General features: G+C 40.1%; 1 protein-coding gene across 5 annotated transcripts in view; it reads right to left on the bottom strand.

Moving 5' to 3' along the window:
* Window positions 1-19,309, bottom strand: part of pard3aa (par-3 family cell polarity regulator alpha, a) — a 469,619-nt gene that overhangs the window by 215,631 nt on the left and 234,679 nt on the right. For all 5 annotated transcript variants that reach the window (XM_066683465.1, XM_066683467.1, XM_066683466.1 and 2 more), the window contains 2 exons: window positions 6,005-6,193; window positions 4,931-5,101 (listed from right to left, as the gene is read on the bottom strand). In XM_066683465.1, the coding sequence (XP_066539562.1) occupies window positions 4,931-5,101; window positions 6,005-6,193 (360 nt within the window). The remainder of the gene's footprint in view (window positions 1-4,930; window positions 5,102-6,004; window positions 6,194-19,309) is intronic.

Here is a 19,309-nt window from a genome sequence, read left to right as displayed (position 1 = left end):
TAAAAAAAAATTAAATAATTAAAGTTTTACAAGGGAAAATGCTGGCATTGACATATTTGAGCCCTGGCCCCATGTCTTAGTTTCTGTAGCAGTGAGTAAGGGCTGAAGTCAGCAGCAGAGAAATACCAAAATGATAAGTGCATTTTAAAGTACAGATAAGAAATTAATTGAATTGAAATGACTTTCCCAGAATTTTAATTGCGTGAACACATATGACATTATATTAATAGAAACCCAGAGATCGAAATTACTGGCGCTCTGAAGCATTGCTTCAATTATTGAGCGGGAGAAGAAATTGCAATGACCAATCATACATTACATCATTAAGTGGGTCAGGCCCATCCCTTCTGAAGCATAGTCCTGCTCCAATTACCAACAGCAGCCAGAGGAATGGTGGGAGAGATAGCCAGAGCTCTCCAAAATGGACCTGCAGTAGCACAACTGAAAGCTGCTGAAAAGAAAATTCCATAGTTTCTTACTGTTGGTGAGTAGAGCCCATACTACAGTTGTCATCATGTCCCCACGCTGATTGGCCTTCTCCATCCTTAGGCCATGAAGAGCAATTAACTCCTTATTACAAAAGCACATTAGCACAAAGCTAATAGCAGTCACTCTCCGTTTACAGAGGGCCAGCAGCTCAAATTGACTATCTAATGCACAGTTTCATAATTGGCAAAAATCACTGTCATTTAAAAAGCATGTAAATGTACACAGTTGAATGAAGATTTAAAAGGAAAAGACTGTATGCTTGACCAATGTGACTAAAAATGTCATATAAAATTGTGAGTTAAATTAAAATAAAGTCAATATGCACTGATATAATATTCACAGTTAAAGAATGCCTATATATAAAACATATAACTAATTAACTATTTATTCTTCTTAACATTCTCAAAAACAAATATAATCACTTGATTTACCCATAAAAACAAATTAAAACGTATATGGTTTTATTAGGTAATTTAAAGTATTCCAGTATATAGTATTTAGAATATTAAAAAGTGGATTTGAGGTTTTTTTTTTTTTAGAATTATTTAATTATAATTATAAAGAAGATAACATCTAAGGTTGCTGTGGCAATTTATGATCCAATCAGCAACCAGATACACCTAAGATACAACTAAGGTTACACACTGGGCCCAGTCCATGAGTACCCAAACCACCTACTGCATCACTACTTCACAGGTGTCACTGAGTAGGCACTTCTTCTTGTCAGTGTTTCACTGAATTAAGCCCACGACACCTCTGGAAGCCTCAGCAGTGAAGTATGGTGTCCCAGACCCAACTCCCCATCCAAACTAGATTTACAGCCCTACCATACTCTTAACCTCCAACTGTAAATCCACACTGGCCTCCCTAGTGACTAAAGCCTGGCCCACACTACGATTTTGAGGCTGATTCAGTCCTCCTGACAATCACAAGAGGTCAGCGATTTTAGGGTGAACATAAACGATTATCTTTCCAGATTATTCTGAAGTGTGGGGAGTCTATAATCCCATCTTTATCAATATTCTCACAGAGCAGTCAGGGCCACCTCGATTGTGTTTAAAATGCTTCCTGTTTTTGCCCCAAAGTTGTAATTATTTTGGTGAGGGAGCGTTCATGTACAGGTGCAGAGGCAATGTGCTGAAATATTGAATACTGTAACATGACACCGTTACAAAAATCTGAATTTCAAAATGCTGCCTTGTAAGGCAACAAGAGCACAAGGTACCAGCTTCTTTCAGTTTTGGACACCGCTGGAGTGTGTGAGAAACTCTCGTCAGCTCTCGGGACATTTCGGGAGACATTCTTGCGAGGTTTTGAGAAGCAGAGCTGTCTATCTGTGGCATGATTGGAAAGTGTGTGGTGTTTCATTCAGGGTGGGCCCCACTGGCACCGTTAATGCATTAGTGCCACTAGCTCCACAATGCATCAGCACAAATAACACAACACAACATGCTGCCCACTCAGCTCCTATACCTCAGGCATTCCACATTTAGAGTCTCTGCTTTCCCACAACAACTGACTAGACCTTTCAGCTGTTTCCAATAACTCCTGCACAGCTGCCCTTAGCTTTCGGCCTCTAACGCCAAACAAGCAAGGATGTGTCAAATGTGGCTACAATCCATTGACACCTATTTCCACTGGTCTTACATGCCCCTGGCATCCGCTTCCCTAACCTCATCCACCATATGCAAGTACTTAAAATTCTTTCTTCCGAAAGCTTCATCTACCGCATCCTCTAATGGAATCAGTATCTCTATGAAGTAAACTATTTTAACTACTTTTTATATTATATTTAATATATATCAAACATGAAACACAGCCACAAACATATAGACACAAACACACACACTGCTGAGGACATAGAATTCTCCTCTTCCATAAGCAGCAAACCCATCTCATGGTAAAGACAAGACTGTCATATATCCACAGACACCTAAATAGACAAATACACACCATTAAATACAGCTGGATATAATATGGTTGAGGATGGAGCTCCAACACACACACACACACACACTGACACAGTTGGTGTCTGGGTGAGCAGACAGTGATGGATTTTATTCATCTGAATGTTGGCCTGTGTGCTCCTGAATGTGCTGCGTGTGACAGTGGCAAAGTGCTGCTCATCACAAAACAGCAAAGAACAGACCTACTCTCCCCTGCAGCCAACACTCTCACCCTCTTTCTCTCTCTTTCTCTACCTCGCTCACTCCAGGCAATACACTTCCTTACAATTGCTCTCCTTCACTCAGATTCTCTTTCCTCAGAACAAAGTACTAGCTTTAACACTTCTATATGAGGCAGTACATTAAACCCAGATGAAATGAATGAATAATGTGCTGATGGTGAGGAGGTTGTTATCAAAGAAAGAAGAGTGAACTATTAAGTACAAGGTGAACCTATAGGATTGTATGGTTTGTAGTATGTTTCGGTGTAAACTGATTTTAAGTGTACGGCGTTAAAGTAAATTTGCAGAAAGTAGATCTCTCTCTTTGTCTTTCTCTCGCTCTCTGTCTGTCTCTCTCTCTCTCTATCTCTCTCTCATTGCTAATCCGTACGCAGCAGGGGTCCAGTCCCACTGAATCTCTCTGAGCTGGAGGCCTTTAATTGCACTCAGGACAGATTGGGTTTATGCAGTGGGGCGAACAACCAAACAAACCGGCACGCCTTTGATAGACAGATAAGAAGCGACCTTGCATCTGGGCACTTCTGGAGGGGACTGGTGTCCTTGCTTTGAAAGGGGGAGGAGTGGTACATTTGTGTGTGTGTGTGTGTGTGTGTGTGTGTGTGTGTGAGAGAGAGAGAGAGAATGTATGATGAAACAAGAACACAGCATGAGGTCCAGTTCCGTGAAGTGCTGGCAGCACAGCAAGAGGCACCAATCATGGACATAATAAAAAAAGAAAAAAATCTCAACAGACACGATTCTGACCAAGTCAAACATACTAACGCGAGTTTTGTCTGTGTTCTGATTGGCTGCGGCAGGGGGCGCACTACCATACAAATACCCAGAGGACAGTGAGGAGTCATGGGCTGCTGGATTTGGACTGCTGAATATATATTACAGTGAAATTGTTTGGCACCAGCTAGTGTTGCTTTCATACAGCGCCAGGGTCCTGTGGTTGTTGGATCACACCCCACTTTGGGTGACTATCATGACATGAGGGGTACAGTGTGTCCTCCCTGTGTCAGCATGGGCTTCCTCTAGGTGCTCCGGTTTCTTCCCATAGTCCAAATACACATTAGGTGGATTGGCCATGTGAAAGTGTCCATAGGTGTGAGTGTGGGATTTGCTTTGACGAACTGGAACCCGTGAAGTAGTTACAGAAAATCAATGAATGATGAATGACAAAAACTGTGCATTGACAATGGGAAACAAATGCCATTATGCCATACTCCTCCATCCATGGAATAATAGAAGATACAATGAACATGTGAGGACTCCAAATGTCAGTGGGGCAGGGGAGGAGTTTTTAAAAATATATTTTTTAAAAAAAGAGAATAACAAACAAACAAATAAATAAATTAATAAATAAATAGTTGATATTTGATATTTCATAGAGCCAGCCCTTATCAGTTCATATCAGCATGAGCATTTCAGAAGCCGAATTGCTTTCGATCTCTTGCCTCATTTCTCTCTCGCCTCATCTCGCTTGCTCCCTCTAGCTCAGCCCTGCTCTGGCCTGATAAGAACTCCTCAGTCTAATTCACTTTTCCCATAGTCGGACCCAACTATCTGCTCACAGTACAGACTTCTGTCAGTCAGTCAGGCATGCATATGACTGCCTGCCATAAGCATAGCCCTGCCCCACACAGGAGAGCCACCACCACAAACTGACTAGTCTTCTTAAATACCAGTCCATGTGGACACTAAGGCTAGTCTTACTCTGTCATTTTAAAACCTGTAAAAAATATGATTAATTGAAATGAGAACATAACTGTAACATGTACCTGGTTTTGTGTTCTGTTTTGTATTATTTCTTCTTTGTACTCGTTAATGATACTTTTTCCCCGTCTTGTGCCTGGTTCCTGCTTGTTCCCTGGTCATGTGATACCCTTCCCTTGTGTTTCTAGTGTCACTTGTCTTGATTAATTCCCAGGTGTTTCTCATCTGAGGTGTCCTTTAATAGCTTGTGTATGTGTTCCCTAGTTGTGGGTCATTGTCTGATGTCAGTCTATGTCCATGGTTCATAGTTCTGTTTAGGGCCAAACTGAGTTACCAAAATAATTTCTTCATGACTGCCGATTTCTCCCGTATCCAGCACATCAACTATGAGAACAGGCTGTTCAGTACCATCTAATATTTATCAGACCTTGGCATACACCACTGTTATGTGATAACTGATGTCGATTGTTTCACTTTTTAGGGTGCTTAATGTTATACCAACTTATGATACTATCTTCTTCAATTATTGTATTCCTATACCTCTCCCACACTCACCTCATTTTGCCCACTGACTCTCCTGGCCACAATCAGTTGGATCATGCCTCTTTTATTGCTTTCTACAGACATGGACTTGCGTAAAGTCTCCATGGCCTCTTGGTTGGTTTTTCCCAGCAATGACTCTGCATTCACGGCCATTAACTGGTCATTCACCCTCAATCGGCCATCCTGTAAAAGGGGGAAAAAAATTCTATACTAGAATAGTGGCAACATTATAAATGTTTGAAAGACACAAAACATGCAAGATGACATAGTTATATGCATAATATATCTATAAATAAGAATTATGAGTCTTGTCTAAAACTGTCCATTTTCATGTATACTGTGCTGAGCATGGTCCAACACTCAAATAATACAGGGTCACTGGAGGTCAAATAGTGCTTTCTTTCCCCTGATCATTAGATTGGAGAGGGGCTGATATACTGAGGTACAATACGGGCTAAACACTGGCTAAAATGACAAGACATCTACAAAACAGACAAATAAAAACATCTGATGGATAAGCAGCTAGGCTCAAGATGGGCTACTGAGGCAGTGTAATGAGTGATAAATATCTAAGAAATAATTGAATAGAACAAAAACTCTACTAGTCGCAGTCGCACAGCTCCAGGGACCTGGAGGTTGTGGGTTCGATTCCCGCTCCGGGTGACTGTCTGTGAGGAGTTGGTGTGTTCTCCCCGTGTCGGCGTGAGTTTCCTCCGGGTGCTCCGGTTTCCTCCCACAGTCCAAAAACACACGTTAGTAGGTGGATTGGCGACTCAAAAGTGTCCGTAGGTATGAGTGTGTGAGTGAATGTGTGTGTGTGTGTGTGTGTTGCCCTGTGAAGGACTGGCGCCCCCTCCAGGGTGTATTCCAGCCTTGCGCCCAATGATTCCAGGTAGGCTCTGGACCCACCATGACCCTGAACTGGATAAGCGGTTACAGATAATGAATGAATGAATGAAAAACTCTACTACAACTAAAAACACTGAAACACTGCACACTCAGTCAGCACACTCCCTTAAGCTCTATAATGCTACAAGTTATCCAGTCAGGCAAATGACCATAGCTGGTCAAGTAGCTGCTCCTTGCCTTGCAGGCCGCTCCTCCGTTGATAATGGACTTGACGAAGATGCCCAGGTCTGCGTGATTCTCTTTGGAGCGGTTGCCCTTGACGCTGACCCCTAATCCTGCAGAACCCGAGTCATTTAGAGGAATATCAAAGGTCAAGAATTCTCTTGTTCCATCAGGAGTCAGCACCAGATCATCTTCCTCTGCTTTCTATACACACACAGAGAGAGAGAGAGAGAGAGAGAGAGAGAGAGAGAGAGAGAGAGAGAGAGACTTTAACATATCATAACCACTTAATAAACATAATACAAATACCACTGAAAAGCATGCTGTCTTCTGACATTACAACAGCCCATATTTCACATGCCACAGCACATCTTCCAAACTATTGGTCCACCAAGATACCTTAAGTTAAACTGATCCCAAGTAATGAAGGAAACACACAATACAAGGCCCTGTTTACAGAGATGCACAACATCTGTGACTGCTTTAGGCTAGAACTTAAGCTGCATATTGTTTTTAGGGCAATAGTAAGGAAAAAAAAAAAAGACAGCAAAATCATGTGGCAACATAAACTGCTCCCATGGGCTGCACTGCATTGGAGCATTGCTATGGTTCCTGCAGAGTGGGTGAAGCCTCCTGCTGATACAGCACCAATCAGAGCTGCACCCCTCTGAGCTCTAGGGAAAGCTGCAGCTGCAGAGGAACCATAGCACCTATAATAGGAGTAACTGACAGGCAAGGGCTCATGGGATACCTGCTGCCATCCAGATCCTTTAATTAAACTCTCAGATATAACAGAGCTTTCGAACAGAGATTTTGAATAGAAACTGTAACCCTTAAAGGACAAGTGTTGATATTATTTTTATTGTAACTGCTTTAATTTCTTAGAAAGTACATTTCCTAAGCTTATTTATATCTGAAATGAACCTCCAAACATGAAAAGGCATAAAATGAGTTGGCTAATATAGACTTATTTAAGATTTTTCAGATTACTAATAGTGGAACTGACTCTAAATAGAGAGGCTGCCAACTGCATGAAAGTAAACATGGACATAAAGTGCTATAACACAAAACACCTCGCGTTACAAATGAGATCCTGGAGTAATTTAAACAGTGAACAGAAACTTACAATTTAACTTTTTAACAGCCATTGTTTATCCCTCAAACAAACCATTTCTCCTTAAAAGTGCAGTTATTCTGAACATAAATGGTGAGGGTACCAGGTTTCCCTACAATGGTCAATGCTTTTTTCTTTATGTTTTATTTATTTTTTTTAATAAATACACAGTAAATTACACAAATACATTTTTTTTTCAATTCATCATTGTGAATTGTGTTAAGTCAGCAATAGGAAGATGCTGTACTTTTACTATTTAATTTAGGTCAAACCATTCTTTCAGATGTAGTAGCTCATTGGTTAAAAATAATGCAATATATGTTCCCCTGGTTTCCCTTTCAGCAGCTGTCACAAAAAGACACACACACACACAACTGAGAAAGCCAGGTGTCTGGCCTTTGCAGCTGGGGAATGTGTGAAAGCTTGAAAGGAGGTGGAGTTATTAGGATGCAGCCAAGCATTCAGGTGAAGCCCTTATCTCCTCCCTCCTCACAATACACCTCTCTCTATCTCTCTCTCACTGTCTCCTTTTTTCACACACACACACACACACACACACACACACACACACACACACACACAAACACACACACACACAGTTCATTGCATCATTTCAACCCATCTACTGCCATCAAATTACACTATTGTTGTCATGGCAACCCAAGCAGCACTCCTAAGACTAAGTAACTGGACTAAGGTGAAGGTAGTGTGGTTGCCATCCCAGACATATCACGTCATATCCTTCCCTTAGTTAGCATAACATTCACACACACACACACACTCACTCTGATTTTCAGGCTTTGGAGGAATAGCACATTCAAATACCTCTTTCTCTTTATCCCTCTCTCTTTCTCAGACCTTTCTCCATACTCCTTGCCTGATGCAACTGGGAGCTTTCCAGCAATGACTCAGGTGTGAAGTTTCAGGGCTGATGTAACTTTGGGCTTTCAGAGACGGTGTTATGCCAAGTTTCTGGGTACAACACCAGTGTGAGGAGCCACGGGAAACAATCATGAAACGTTGGAGATAAAAGAATTGTGAGATTTCAGGACCAATTATTACGAGTTTATGAAGGTGATATTTTCAGGTGACTGGGGGGATCATGGTCGACACACAACTTCGGTCTCAGAACTGATAAACGTGAGATTCAAATGATGAAGCCAATCTTAATGAGCTGATGCCCATGAGAATTGAAAATTAAGGCAAGGTGATATTTTTCAGCCAATGTTTGTGAGGGTTGTGAGAGATGAAGGTGGGTTGGGGTTTAACCTCTGACACTTTTGGGATTTCAAAAGCCTGGAAACTTTTGAAAATGAAGTTGGGGTGAGGTTGTAAAAGTGATGTTTGTGTGGGCTTGAGAGTACCATATGGTGTATTTTCAGAATTAATATTACAATTAAAATAATAATTAAAATCATTAATGCCGGGGTGAGACTGCAAAACTGCTGGTTGACAGAGTTCATCTTGGTTCAACAGTTTCAGGCACATGATAAAGCATTGATAAAAACAAAATGCTCATTTAACATTCCACAGGCTTGGCACAGACACTGAAGGGAGGTCACTGAAGAGATGCTTTCAAAAATAAGAACACAAATCCTCTAAACACGACTTCTGATGTATGCAACTTTAGTTCTTTTCTCCTTCAATGTGATATTTTGATCTGTTGTATCAAAGACGTTATTCTTGGCAGTTCCATGTGATGTGCTTCTTTTGTCCTTGGTAATGAAAGCACAGCCTTTAAGAGACTCATAGATCCAACTCCAAAGGCAGAGTGAGAACCTATTTTCAAGGTGTGTCAATGTCTCACTAAGCTATGGTGTGTGAGTCGAAAAGTCACAAAAAATACTCAGTGATCCTTTGACTCTATTCATTGCACTACTCTCTCTATTAAATCTTTATTAAATCATCCAAAATGATGTATTCAACAAAGCACAAAGATAAGATATTTCACTTTATATGCCATACACTCCAATTGGTCTGTTCCCTTTCACAAGTATTTTCAATACCATGTATTCCATTTACACATTACACACAATCGTTCACATATACCTGCACACAAATATACAGTACAATTAAAAGAAAGCATCCAGCTGTTACAGATAATTGAGCAGTAGACCTATGAATTCATTCCTGATCACATTGACATGTGTGCACACATTGCAGGCATAGGTTAACTGAAATTGGAATGGGTTGCTAAAGAGAGAGAGAGAGAGAGAGTGAGAGAGAGAGAGAGAGAGAGAGAGAGACCTTTCACCTTAAGGCCTCTGAAAGAATGAATGTCCAGGAAGTCCAAGAAAGAGTGCAGGAAAAATAAAAAGTTGAGCTGGGGGAAATAATAACACCTTTTCGTCTTTCACAAAACCTCCAAGACTTTTCTGACACATCTTCGCCTGAAACAATTAGCAGCGTTTGCCTTTTTCTCCTGCTCCATCGCCCGAATGGGGTGAAGACATAAAGGTCAATGGAAATGAATTTAAGTGCCTAAAAGAAATCAGTCAAGGATGTAATTGCGGCGAGGGCTTGTGCATGATAAGTATTGTAACATGAATTTTCCTGCCGCTGTTTTTCCTGCCCCAACGACTGCAGATAAAGAGCGCATATTAAACACCTCAGACTAATGCACAGTCCTGGCTTCCAGGTACAATTAGAGAGATAGAAAAAAAAGGAAGTGGGGACATAGAAAGAGGGGGGGGGGTGTAGACAGATGAAGGGAAAATAGAGAGAAAGAGACAGAGACTGACAGAGAGACAGACAGACACTGAAAAGGGCACAGACTTGGTAACACTGTCTAAACAGTGAAGTCCTTATGGTTGAAATAGTTTCCAGCTTATTTCCCGATAAACTAAAGAGGTTCATGATAATTTTAGAGTGGGAATTGGAGACGGATACTCCTGGAAATTTTAGCTAAGGATCTAATAAGCTTCAAGCTTCCATCAGCAATATATGTCAAAGGAACAAACAAACTAACTAACAAACAAATAAACAAAGTTAAACAACAGTGACAAAGTGCTTTGTGTTTGTATGGTGCTGTGGGGCAGACTTCTAAACATCATTCCTAATCACGGCATTGTTTGTCTGACCATAACTGGAGACTAAAGGTTCACGTCACAGGGACCTGTACTGGTACAGAGCACCAGAAAGATGTACACGACTGCATTTTATTTCCTGTGCTTTTACATTTCTTGACATCAAAACCAATTGCAGCCATTTGTGTCAATTTATTGCCCGTATTTAACTACGCTATTTTGCAATCTATGACAATGACAATATCTCTTTACGTCTAAAGCCCAGTTAATACTTCTTGACAAACCTACGCTGTAAGCAACATATAGGTCCTGCGTCAACGTGACCTTTACGCCCAGGCCTGATGCGCTCCTCCCCAGCAGAGCCAGTCCAGACTTTCCTGAGGCCCTAAGCAACATTTTGATAAGGGGCTCTTGTACCAGAACTCTGTGAGCCAAAATCTGACCATATTTTGACAGTTGCATCTTGCTCTCCACTAGTATTTTCTTCCTCCTTTTTTGACTTAAGAATAAACAGCCATATACAGAACAAAATGAGGTGTAAACAAATAATAATTATAAAACATAACAATATATAAGCAAACAGCACTTAATGTGGAAGACAAAGGAGCAAATGTAGCTGTTTATTCTCCTTAAAAGTCACATTAAACGTTGCAGTAGTTTTGTCAAGGCGCCTGTAACTGCCTTACTATTTAAGGTGTAACGAAAAGGTCAAATATGCCAGTGTTTGTGTGATTGTGTGAATATTGCGGCAGCACTTAAGGTGGAACTGAAACTTCAAAGAACTCAACTTCGCACTTGGAAGAAACTACGTCATGTTTTAAGGTGGAATGGAATAGCAAGAAAGTACAGTGTGTACTGGTGTGTAAGGTTTTTAATGTTGTGGAGAGCAGCTGTGCAGACCATGCCACCATATATTCCCGCAGCTATGTTCGTAGACCATTATTTTACATTTAAAGGGAACATCTACAGTTGTGGGCAATCACAGTTCTCTCTGGATGTTTACATTCAAAGGCTAAGTGTCTTTTAAGGTGTAACACTGTTTTTAAAGAGGCAAAATTACTGCTGTTTGCATGGAGATGAAGTTACCACAGAAATACCACAGAAACTCATTTGTAACTTGAGTTGTTTAATTTTGTAGCACTTTTGATTATGCAGCTCGCCATCTCCTGAGTTAGGAGACATTTCCACATTAAGTGATCTGAAACAGCAAAAACATGCCAATATTACCCACCTGTGGAGCAGAAATAGAGTAATATCCTAATTTTGATTTATGCATTTCAAAGTTTGTATTTCTTTCTGTTGTCTAAAGTTACTAAAGGTGCCTCTGGCATTAGCAGAGAGAGAGAGAAGCATACCAGACCAAGACAGTTTTTTTCACTCATTTACAGACATGGGGCTTCGCAAATGCATTAGACCAGTTTCGAGCACGCAAACAGACTGGAGTTCTAGCAAATGGTGAAGAAACATGTTTTTTCATTACAATCGTAGTGAATGACACCTTTAAACCCCATGAAAATGGGGAGGGAAAAAAAAACTGACATTGAGTAAATTTCTCTGCCTAGTTGAATCTTCTATGCAAACATGTTCTGAACTTCTGCCTGCCAAACAGCCACTGTCTGCAATGAAAGGCCTAATTGATGATCAGGCTTATAATCAGGACAAAGCGTATGTGCTGCATCCCAGCAGCTCGTGTCTGGGTGCACAGCTTTCCTGCAGTAGGCCATGCGTGTCTCACCAAATGGCCCAAACCAGCTTGTTTATCGCTGCTTAACAATAGCGCTGCACAGCCCCTCCATACGAGCAGAGAGGCTAATTACTGCCACAGCTGCTGGAAAAAGTACTAAATGAAAACAGGTGGCACATCCAAACTGGTGCACGAAAAAAAAAAGGTAGTCGATAGAACGCCATTGTCTTCCGGCGCACTTGGTGACATTAGGTTTAATTATGGCAGTGCTCAGCTCCCCCTGCTCCCAAACATGGCTCGACTCTGACGATGGGCTGGCAGGCATCGAACGAACGAGGCTGTAAAAGCCCTCTCCCACAATACAGGTGCTCATCATCAACCAGAGAAAAAAGCGAAAATGTAAGTGGAAGGGAGAGAAGAGGGAAGCAAGGGAGTGGGGGGGAGGGAGAGAGAGAAAACAAGAGGACAATTGCAGCAAGGAAAAAAGAGGTTTCAAACAGGCAATTGAAGTTAAATGTCCCCAGCGTGGGTAATGGAAGGGCGTGGGGGTAATTTTCCCAGCAGGGGCACCAGACAAAGCGCCATGTTTGATTGGAGCTCCAACCTTCGAAAAGACACACTGGGTTTATGGCCCCTGGAACAATCAGAAGAAGACAAGGAGAAGAAAATGTAGGAGATTGCTGGTGAGCATCTTACACCACTGTTTTTTTTTTTTGGGACAAGCAGGGAGGTCTAGATGGGGCCTTTGTGAAGGCTTTCATATTCAGTTTATGGCCTAAAGCAGTGCTCAGTCCACTTCCCATTTCCTTACTGCAAGCCCTACACAGTAGAGTGAAAAAATGGGTCAGAATTCCACATTCAAACGTGATACAGAATGGAACCCCTAGTTAGCAAGAATTATATTCAACTGTAACAAGTAAGAACTGTCAGTATAAACTAATATCTGGAAAAAAAATCCCTTTAATTAAGGCTGGAATTAACTTAGTGAATGATAAAGGTTTTAATTAAAAACATTTCTGCTCTCGGCACAATGTCACTGAGCTGGAGTGAGAATGCTCAGGTCCAACTCGACCTACTAATTCGTTCACTGTCAAAAAAGACACAGGAGTGCCAAATTTCCAAGTGTTCCTCACCACTGCCTTTTTGGCTGAGACTCAGTCCTGCCCCCTCTTGTCTAAAGCCAAGTTTGCAAAGAGCCTCAAACTTACACTTGAACCTGAGGCTGAAACTACTGTAGAGAAGAGCAGGAGGAGAAGTGTCCATCTCAGTTTTGTACTTTGTAAGCGAAACTCGCAGAACATGACCTCATCCTCACTGTAAAGCTGCAAGCTTAAAATCATAACTCTCAGAGACAGTTAATTATGTTAAAGCCAGGGCAGGCACAGACTACTGTCCTGTTCATTACAGTGGTGGCTGTAATAAATAAAACAAAAAGAAATATGGACAAACTTTTCATTGGAATCATCCTGTGGACTTTTTTTTTTTTTTTTTTTCTGTTGCTGTGCAGGATAGGACAGAGCTGGAACACAACTATAAAGATAAGTCAGGAGGAATAAAGTAATAAAAACATCAGCTTAACATCAGCTATCAAAAATACAATAATGCAGCTGCAAACTAACCCGGTCACTGTAAATGTATTGCTCATTCATAACGACTTCTGATCAACAGGACACTGAAATATATACTAATCCTAGTATTGCAAATGAGTTCATATACCAGCAATAACTACCATATTAGATTAGTCTGTTTGTATTCTACAGTCAACATGCCATATAAAGACACTTGAGGTCTGCTTGCAACTGAGTATTAAAATTCATAAATATTTTGGACATCGCAAAAAAAAAAAAACAGTTAACATATTTAAACTATCTTAAAAATACTTTAATAAATATATTGTATTTTACACATTTGTAAATGCTTACAGCTGATGTGTTAGTATTAAATAAGTAATTGTTAACTCCTTCTTAATTGTAATAATTGCTTCATAAAATTGAATTAACCATTAAGAAGCCAACCTTAAAATAAAGTGTTAACATAAATTATAAAACATTCATTCATCAATTCATTGTCTGTAACCGCTTTTCCAGTTCAGGGTTGCGGTGGGTTCGAAGCCTACTCGGAATCACTGAGCACAAGGCGGGAACCTTAAAGAATTAATGTAATCACAAAAAGTATCTGCTATAACAATGGCTTTGTTTACTGCTCTTCAATGCCAAACCTATTTCATTTCTATCTATTTTAGATTACTTTACATCCAGACATGGTTTTAATGCAAAGTGTTAGACAATTTGGCATGTTATTTGTTGAGAGCAAATCCGTGGTACCAATACTTTGTAAAAAAAACAAATGCAATACAAATAAACAAACCTTCACAACAACTTTCACGCAACAGAAAAGTAGTAAAATTTGAACTGCAAACATGTCTCATCTAATTGAATTCTTTCAGGCATCAGAGGCAATTGATTTTTCACCAACTACCTCTTTAAAAACAGTGTCCTTTGGCTGTCACTCCACCCTCTGCTGTGTTCACAGTAGTGGCCTCATCAGTGTTCAGAGATGGTCACTTCTGCCCACAATCAGCTTGGTACCCTTTCAGCACAACAACAAACTTTAGCATCAGGGTCAGGCACTCAGCCCCTGAATTACACAACATCGAGTTTTAGAAATGTTATAACCCTGTGTTCATTCGTACTCAAAATAAAAGCTTCTTAAAGAGTGAACCACATGCCCCTTTACTTTAATAATTTTTTTTCCTGTGTTTTACTCCTTTTGCCTCACATTCAGCACACACAGGAAATGCGTAGTGCCAGAAATGTGTAGACCTGACCTTTCTGCTTCACACTGGAGAAGCTGTTTGTGCATGTGCATATATGTGTGTGTGTGTGTGTTGTCTATAAATTTACCACTGCGATATCATCTACTGTGAATAATTGAGACCATTTGAGAAAGTATGCCCTGTAAAGGTTCACTGCAATAACTTGGAAATCAAACAAAAGGAGGATTGTTTTTGAAGCTCCTAGAATTTGCAAGCTTTCCCAAAACAGATTATATGTACATAACTACACGCAAGAGGTTCTGTAAATAGGAAACTAAGATTCTAGACTTACTGATTCCTTTTGCCATTTTTAATGCAATAACAAGGACGTAATGACGTAATATTGGACAATAGATGTGCACTGGCTACTTCCGTTGACTTTTATAAATTCTGCTATCGCATTCATGCTCTAGCTTGAGCCAGATATAGTCTCCTAATAAGATCATCTGCAGTCAACCATGAGAATGTTTAGCAAAATATACAGTAGGTGAGATGGGAACAATCATTTGGAAAAACTTGGAAACCTATTTAATGCAAATAAATTGTAAAGTTTGAAGTAGGTGGTTAATGTGCACTTATGTCCAATGGAATACAATCCTAATGTTAGCCCATACATTAATTTTAGTTACAGTACAGTTAAATAATACTAATTCATTTTTAGACAATATCATACACAGGTATCTCAGGTTTTTTAAGCATTTGGCATAGTTTTACTGACTCACTGTTTTCAGCTAAAGTTGTTAACAGATATTTTAATATGAGATCACATTTGGCTACTTAAAACTACACCTAATGATCCTCAAAGGAGAACACCAAGATTTCCCACTTGATCAAGGAACAGAGTGCCTTTTGTAAAGAGACAGATCTGGATATGATTTTATTTCACCACTGACAAGATGAAGGCTCAAGAATCCTTGAAGATCCACAGTACATGGCACAGCTGAGATTCGAACCCTAGAATAAATCCTGTAGTAGAGCTTAGTGCTGATACTGTCAGAGCCAACCGAAAGGCCTGAAGAACAGATATTAAAATAGTAACTGTCAAGCATTCATCTGAAGTTAGCCTAGACAGAAACCATAAATCCAACTGTCAGTAGGACTGCACGCTGAAATTAATTGCGCAATTAAGATTCTCTTTGCTTGGCGGCACCAGCTTCTAATGGATCTGTGACAATTCTGATGTGATCATAAAGAGGACTTTAATGCAGTGTTTAATTACTGCTCTGTGCTAAACTGAGGCAATGCAGGCATTCGATCTGTCATCTGTTTTTTTTTTTAGCATGGGGAGCTGCTTTGCATCAGGACTGCAGCAACAAGTTGCACTTTCATTTTGGATTAATGAGGAATAGTCATGCAAATGAACCCCAACATCAACAAACAGGAATCATTCACTGCAGCTGGGCAGACGTCAAATATAATCTAATTCAAAAAGCAAGTGATCAATTTCAGTATGTCAGGTCCCAAATACTGCCAGAATCAAATCAGTATAATATTATTTGTTTACAGAAAGATGCACTGCAAGATGTTACACATCTTATATGAGTTATGAATGATATGAAATTCAGACAGGATTCACTCACTATAGTTTCACTAGCCATCAAAGGGTATTAACAAGTAACTCACTTCTTTGGAGACTTTCTGAGACAAAGCAAAATGTCAGACAAACCCTGGCCCGGATATTGAAATGTATTTCAACTGCGTTAAAAAGGTAGAAAAGTAGCAAAAATATTTTTTATTACCCCAAAATAAGGTAAAGTCTGATTATTAAAATTATTATTAAAATCACATTCTATAGACATGTGATAATGACAGTGCTTTTAATTTGTTTGAAACCAATTATGGGAGGTAAATACACCCATGTAAAACTTCATTCTAACATCCCATATTGAAAATGTGGTGTTACAAATTATATTTATGAATGATTATCAATATTATGGTGTCAGCATTTGTATTGATATTCAAACAGTATCAATGATACCTAGTTCACTTAAGTTTTCTGGGCCAGTGGTTCCCATTATTGTCCTACAGTAGGGCTACTCTCCATAGGTTCATAGTTTCCCTGTTCTAAAATCAAGTGCAACACAGGAAAACTTTGAAACCCATGATTTTTATGCGATTGTTAAGTTCAACAATAGAACATGTGTGATAGTGAGTGAATCTTGTTTGAAAGAGTAAATATAAACATAACACTAGATCAGGTATATTCCTATAAGGACTACACATTATTATAGATAGCAATGAGATTCCTGGCATAACTCTTTATATAGGGTGTTTTATGCCACAGTATTTCCTAAATTAACCATTGACTATTAATGCATAAAACATTATAAGTGTGTATTATGAGCCTGGTATTTGGTTTTTGTCTACAATGGCCGAGTAGGTAAAAAGAAATTCCTTTTAGGATCTGCACAGAATGAGCTTCTGCATGACAGATGTTTCCATGCCCTGTGTAGACCATAAAAGTACAGAAATGCATGCAGCGTTTTTCTTTTTAGCAGCACTAAATATAGCAGTGGGCTAGCTCTAGATGGCCCGGGCCAGCTTTCACTAGTAGTGACGCCTTGTTGTCCCCAGTTAGTCGACTCAACAGGTGAAAAATTGGGTGTTGTCAGCTTACATCAGCATTCAGGGCCCCTGCTCCAAGAGCAATTCATTTTCTCACTTCTTTTTTTCCCGTTTTATTCTTCTGTCCAGCGTGCTTGCTGAGGCGTGATATTGACTTATTTACTTTGCAGAGAGAGAGAGAGAGAGAGAGAGACAGAATGTAATCTGTGCTCGTCGCTGCAGTTTAGCACCAGACCAAATGGTGCAGACACATTCGCAGCAGTGCATATTGGAAGATAAAATGCACCGATAAATTACGACCAATGGCAGTCAGGTGGCCCGCGGCGGTCTTTTTTGTTTACACAACAGAATTGTGTGTGTGTGTTTGTGTCTGTGTGTGTACTGAGCTGTTTTAATACTCTCACACTCCCTGTCCTGCCATGGGCTGCATTAGAGTGTGGGGTAATTGCGTCTGTGGACATGAATTATTCAAAGGCGAGCGGCCTCGGCTTCAGAGTGTGTGTCGGACCTTGAAGTTCATGTCGCTACAAAGCAGGGAGGCAAATTTCATCAAGTGAAGCGTGTCCATCTCCACACGCTCCTCCTTCCATTGCGTTTTGCTTTTTTTCCGGGACATTTATTTATTTATTTATTTTTATCAGCACAGATTTTCAATGCTTCAGATTTTTATCTCAATTTTCTGTTTGCTTCACTCTCAGCCTCTAGCCAAAAACTTTGCTGCTTTATCTCTCTCTCTCTCTCTGCATCATCTCCATCATCAGAATGATTGTTCCAGTTCGCTTCTTCCTTGACAAGATCACATCATTCCTCCAGCATCTCCTCAACTATCAGCTCTGCTTCCACTCCAAAAAAAGGAGTAAAGCAGTAAACCACATTAACGTCCTTAGACCAAACCTATGCCAACAAAAACAAGGCCCAGTGTAAATGCTACATGCCTAAATTCCATGGTGGCTGCCAGCAGTTTTAAAACTCTAATGTGGAACATGAGTTTCTCAAACAGAGCACAACACTTATCACAACAAACTTAAATAAAACAACCATGTTTTTTAAATTCCAGTACTTTTGTGGAGCCAAGTGGACAACTTGGCTTCTACTGAATGTCATATATAATTTTATGGGCACTGTTAACTGAGAAATATCTTTGCAAAAGTTTTCTAAACAGTTGTTTGCTTATATTTTGGGTTAACTTTGTAACACTCAGCTTTGTTTTCATCAGTCTTCGTCTTCATTAGTATGAAGAAAAGGATTTACCTAAGGTAAGACCTTCTGATTTTTTTCCAAACTAACAAAACACTTCTAATCTTGAACTTAAAATGATCCTGAAAATACAATTAGGGGATTTAAGAAAATGTCCAGCAGCACTTTTAACCATTCTATAAAGAAAGTTAAGTGACTATTGTGATTTGTAGATCTTAATGGTTATATTAATGCTGGTGATCTTAGTAAATTTAATTGCTAGTACTATGAAGAAAATCTTGCTATGAGCTTTATTCATATGAGGTGTTGTTCTTTAGATGTTTTAAAACACCTGTTAAGGTAACAAACCATAAATAGTTGCAGGCCAAATCACACATATAATGTTAGGCCATTGAAAACCATAGGTGCCCCCAAACTTTTGACAGACACCTTGTAACTGTGAGATCTTTAAGCTCGTGTAGCCAGAACTAGTCATCAATCGTGAAGCACTTATTAGGTTTCCTCTTTTGTCCCATAACAGTGATGATCATTATTAAGGGGTCAGAGTATCAAGTCCATTTTGGCAATGCATCACTCGGCAGAGACCTGAGCTTGGGTCACCTCACATAACCCTGCTGTGCCCTCGCAGCACTGGGCCTTTTTTTTTTTTCTTTTCTTTCCTTGGCTTAAACTAACTCCCCACTTCTCTTCAAGGGCATCGCTCCATTGATCCTGGCCACTTTGGAGTTCACTGAAGCTTCACACACTTCTCTTTCTTTCTCCCTCCTTCCCTCTCCCTCACTCCCGGATGGCCAGGGGTTGGGTGGGGGCGTCAGAGCTCATTTTTCAGCTGTTCCCTGTGGACCGTCTAACACAGTGAGTAAAGGTTAGAGCGGACGCCCTTATCAATAAGTCACCGCCTCTGCTGAGGAGCATCTGC

The sequence above is a fragment of the Hoplias malabaricus genome, chromosome 10, assembly GCF_029633855.1.
Source record: "Hoplias malabaricus isolate fHopMal1 chromosome 10, fHopMal1.hap1, whole genome shotgun sequence".
NCBI classification, from domain to species: Eukaryota; Metazoa; Chordata; class Actinopteri; order Characiformes; family Erythrinidae; genus Hoplias; species Hoplias malabaricus.
Note: the sequence above shows the minus strand (reverse complement) of the source record. Positions and strands in the feature narration are given on the sequence as shown.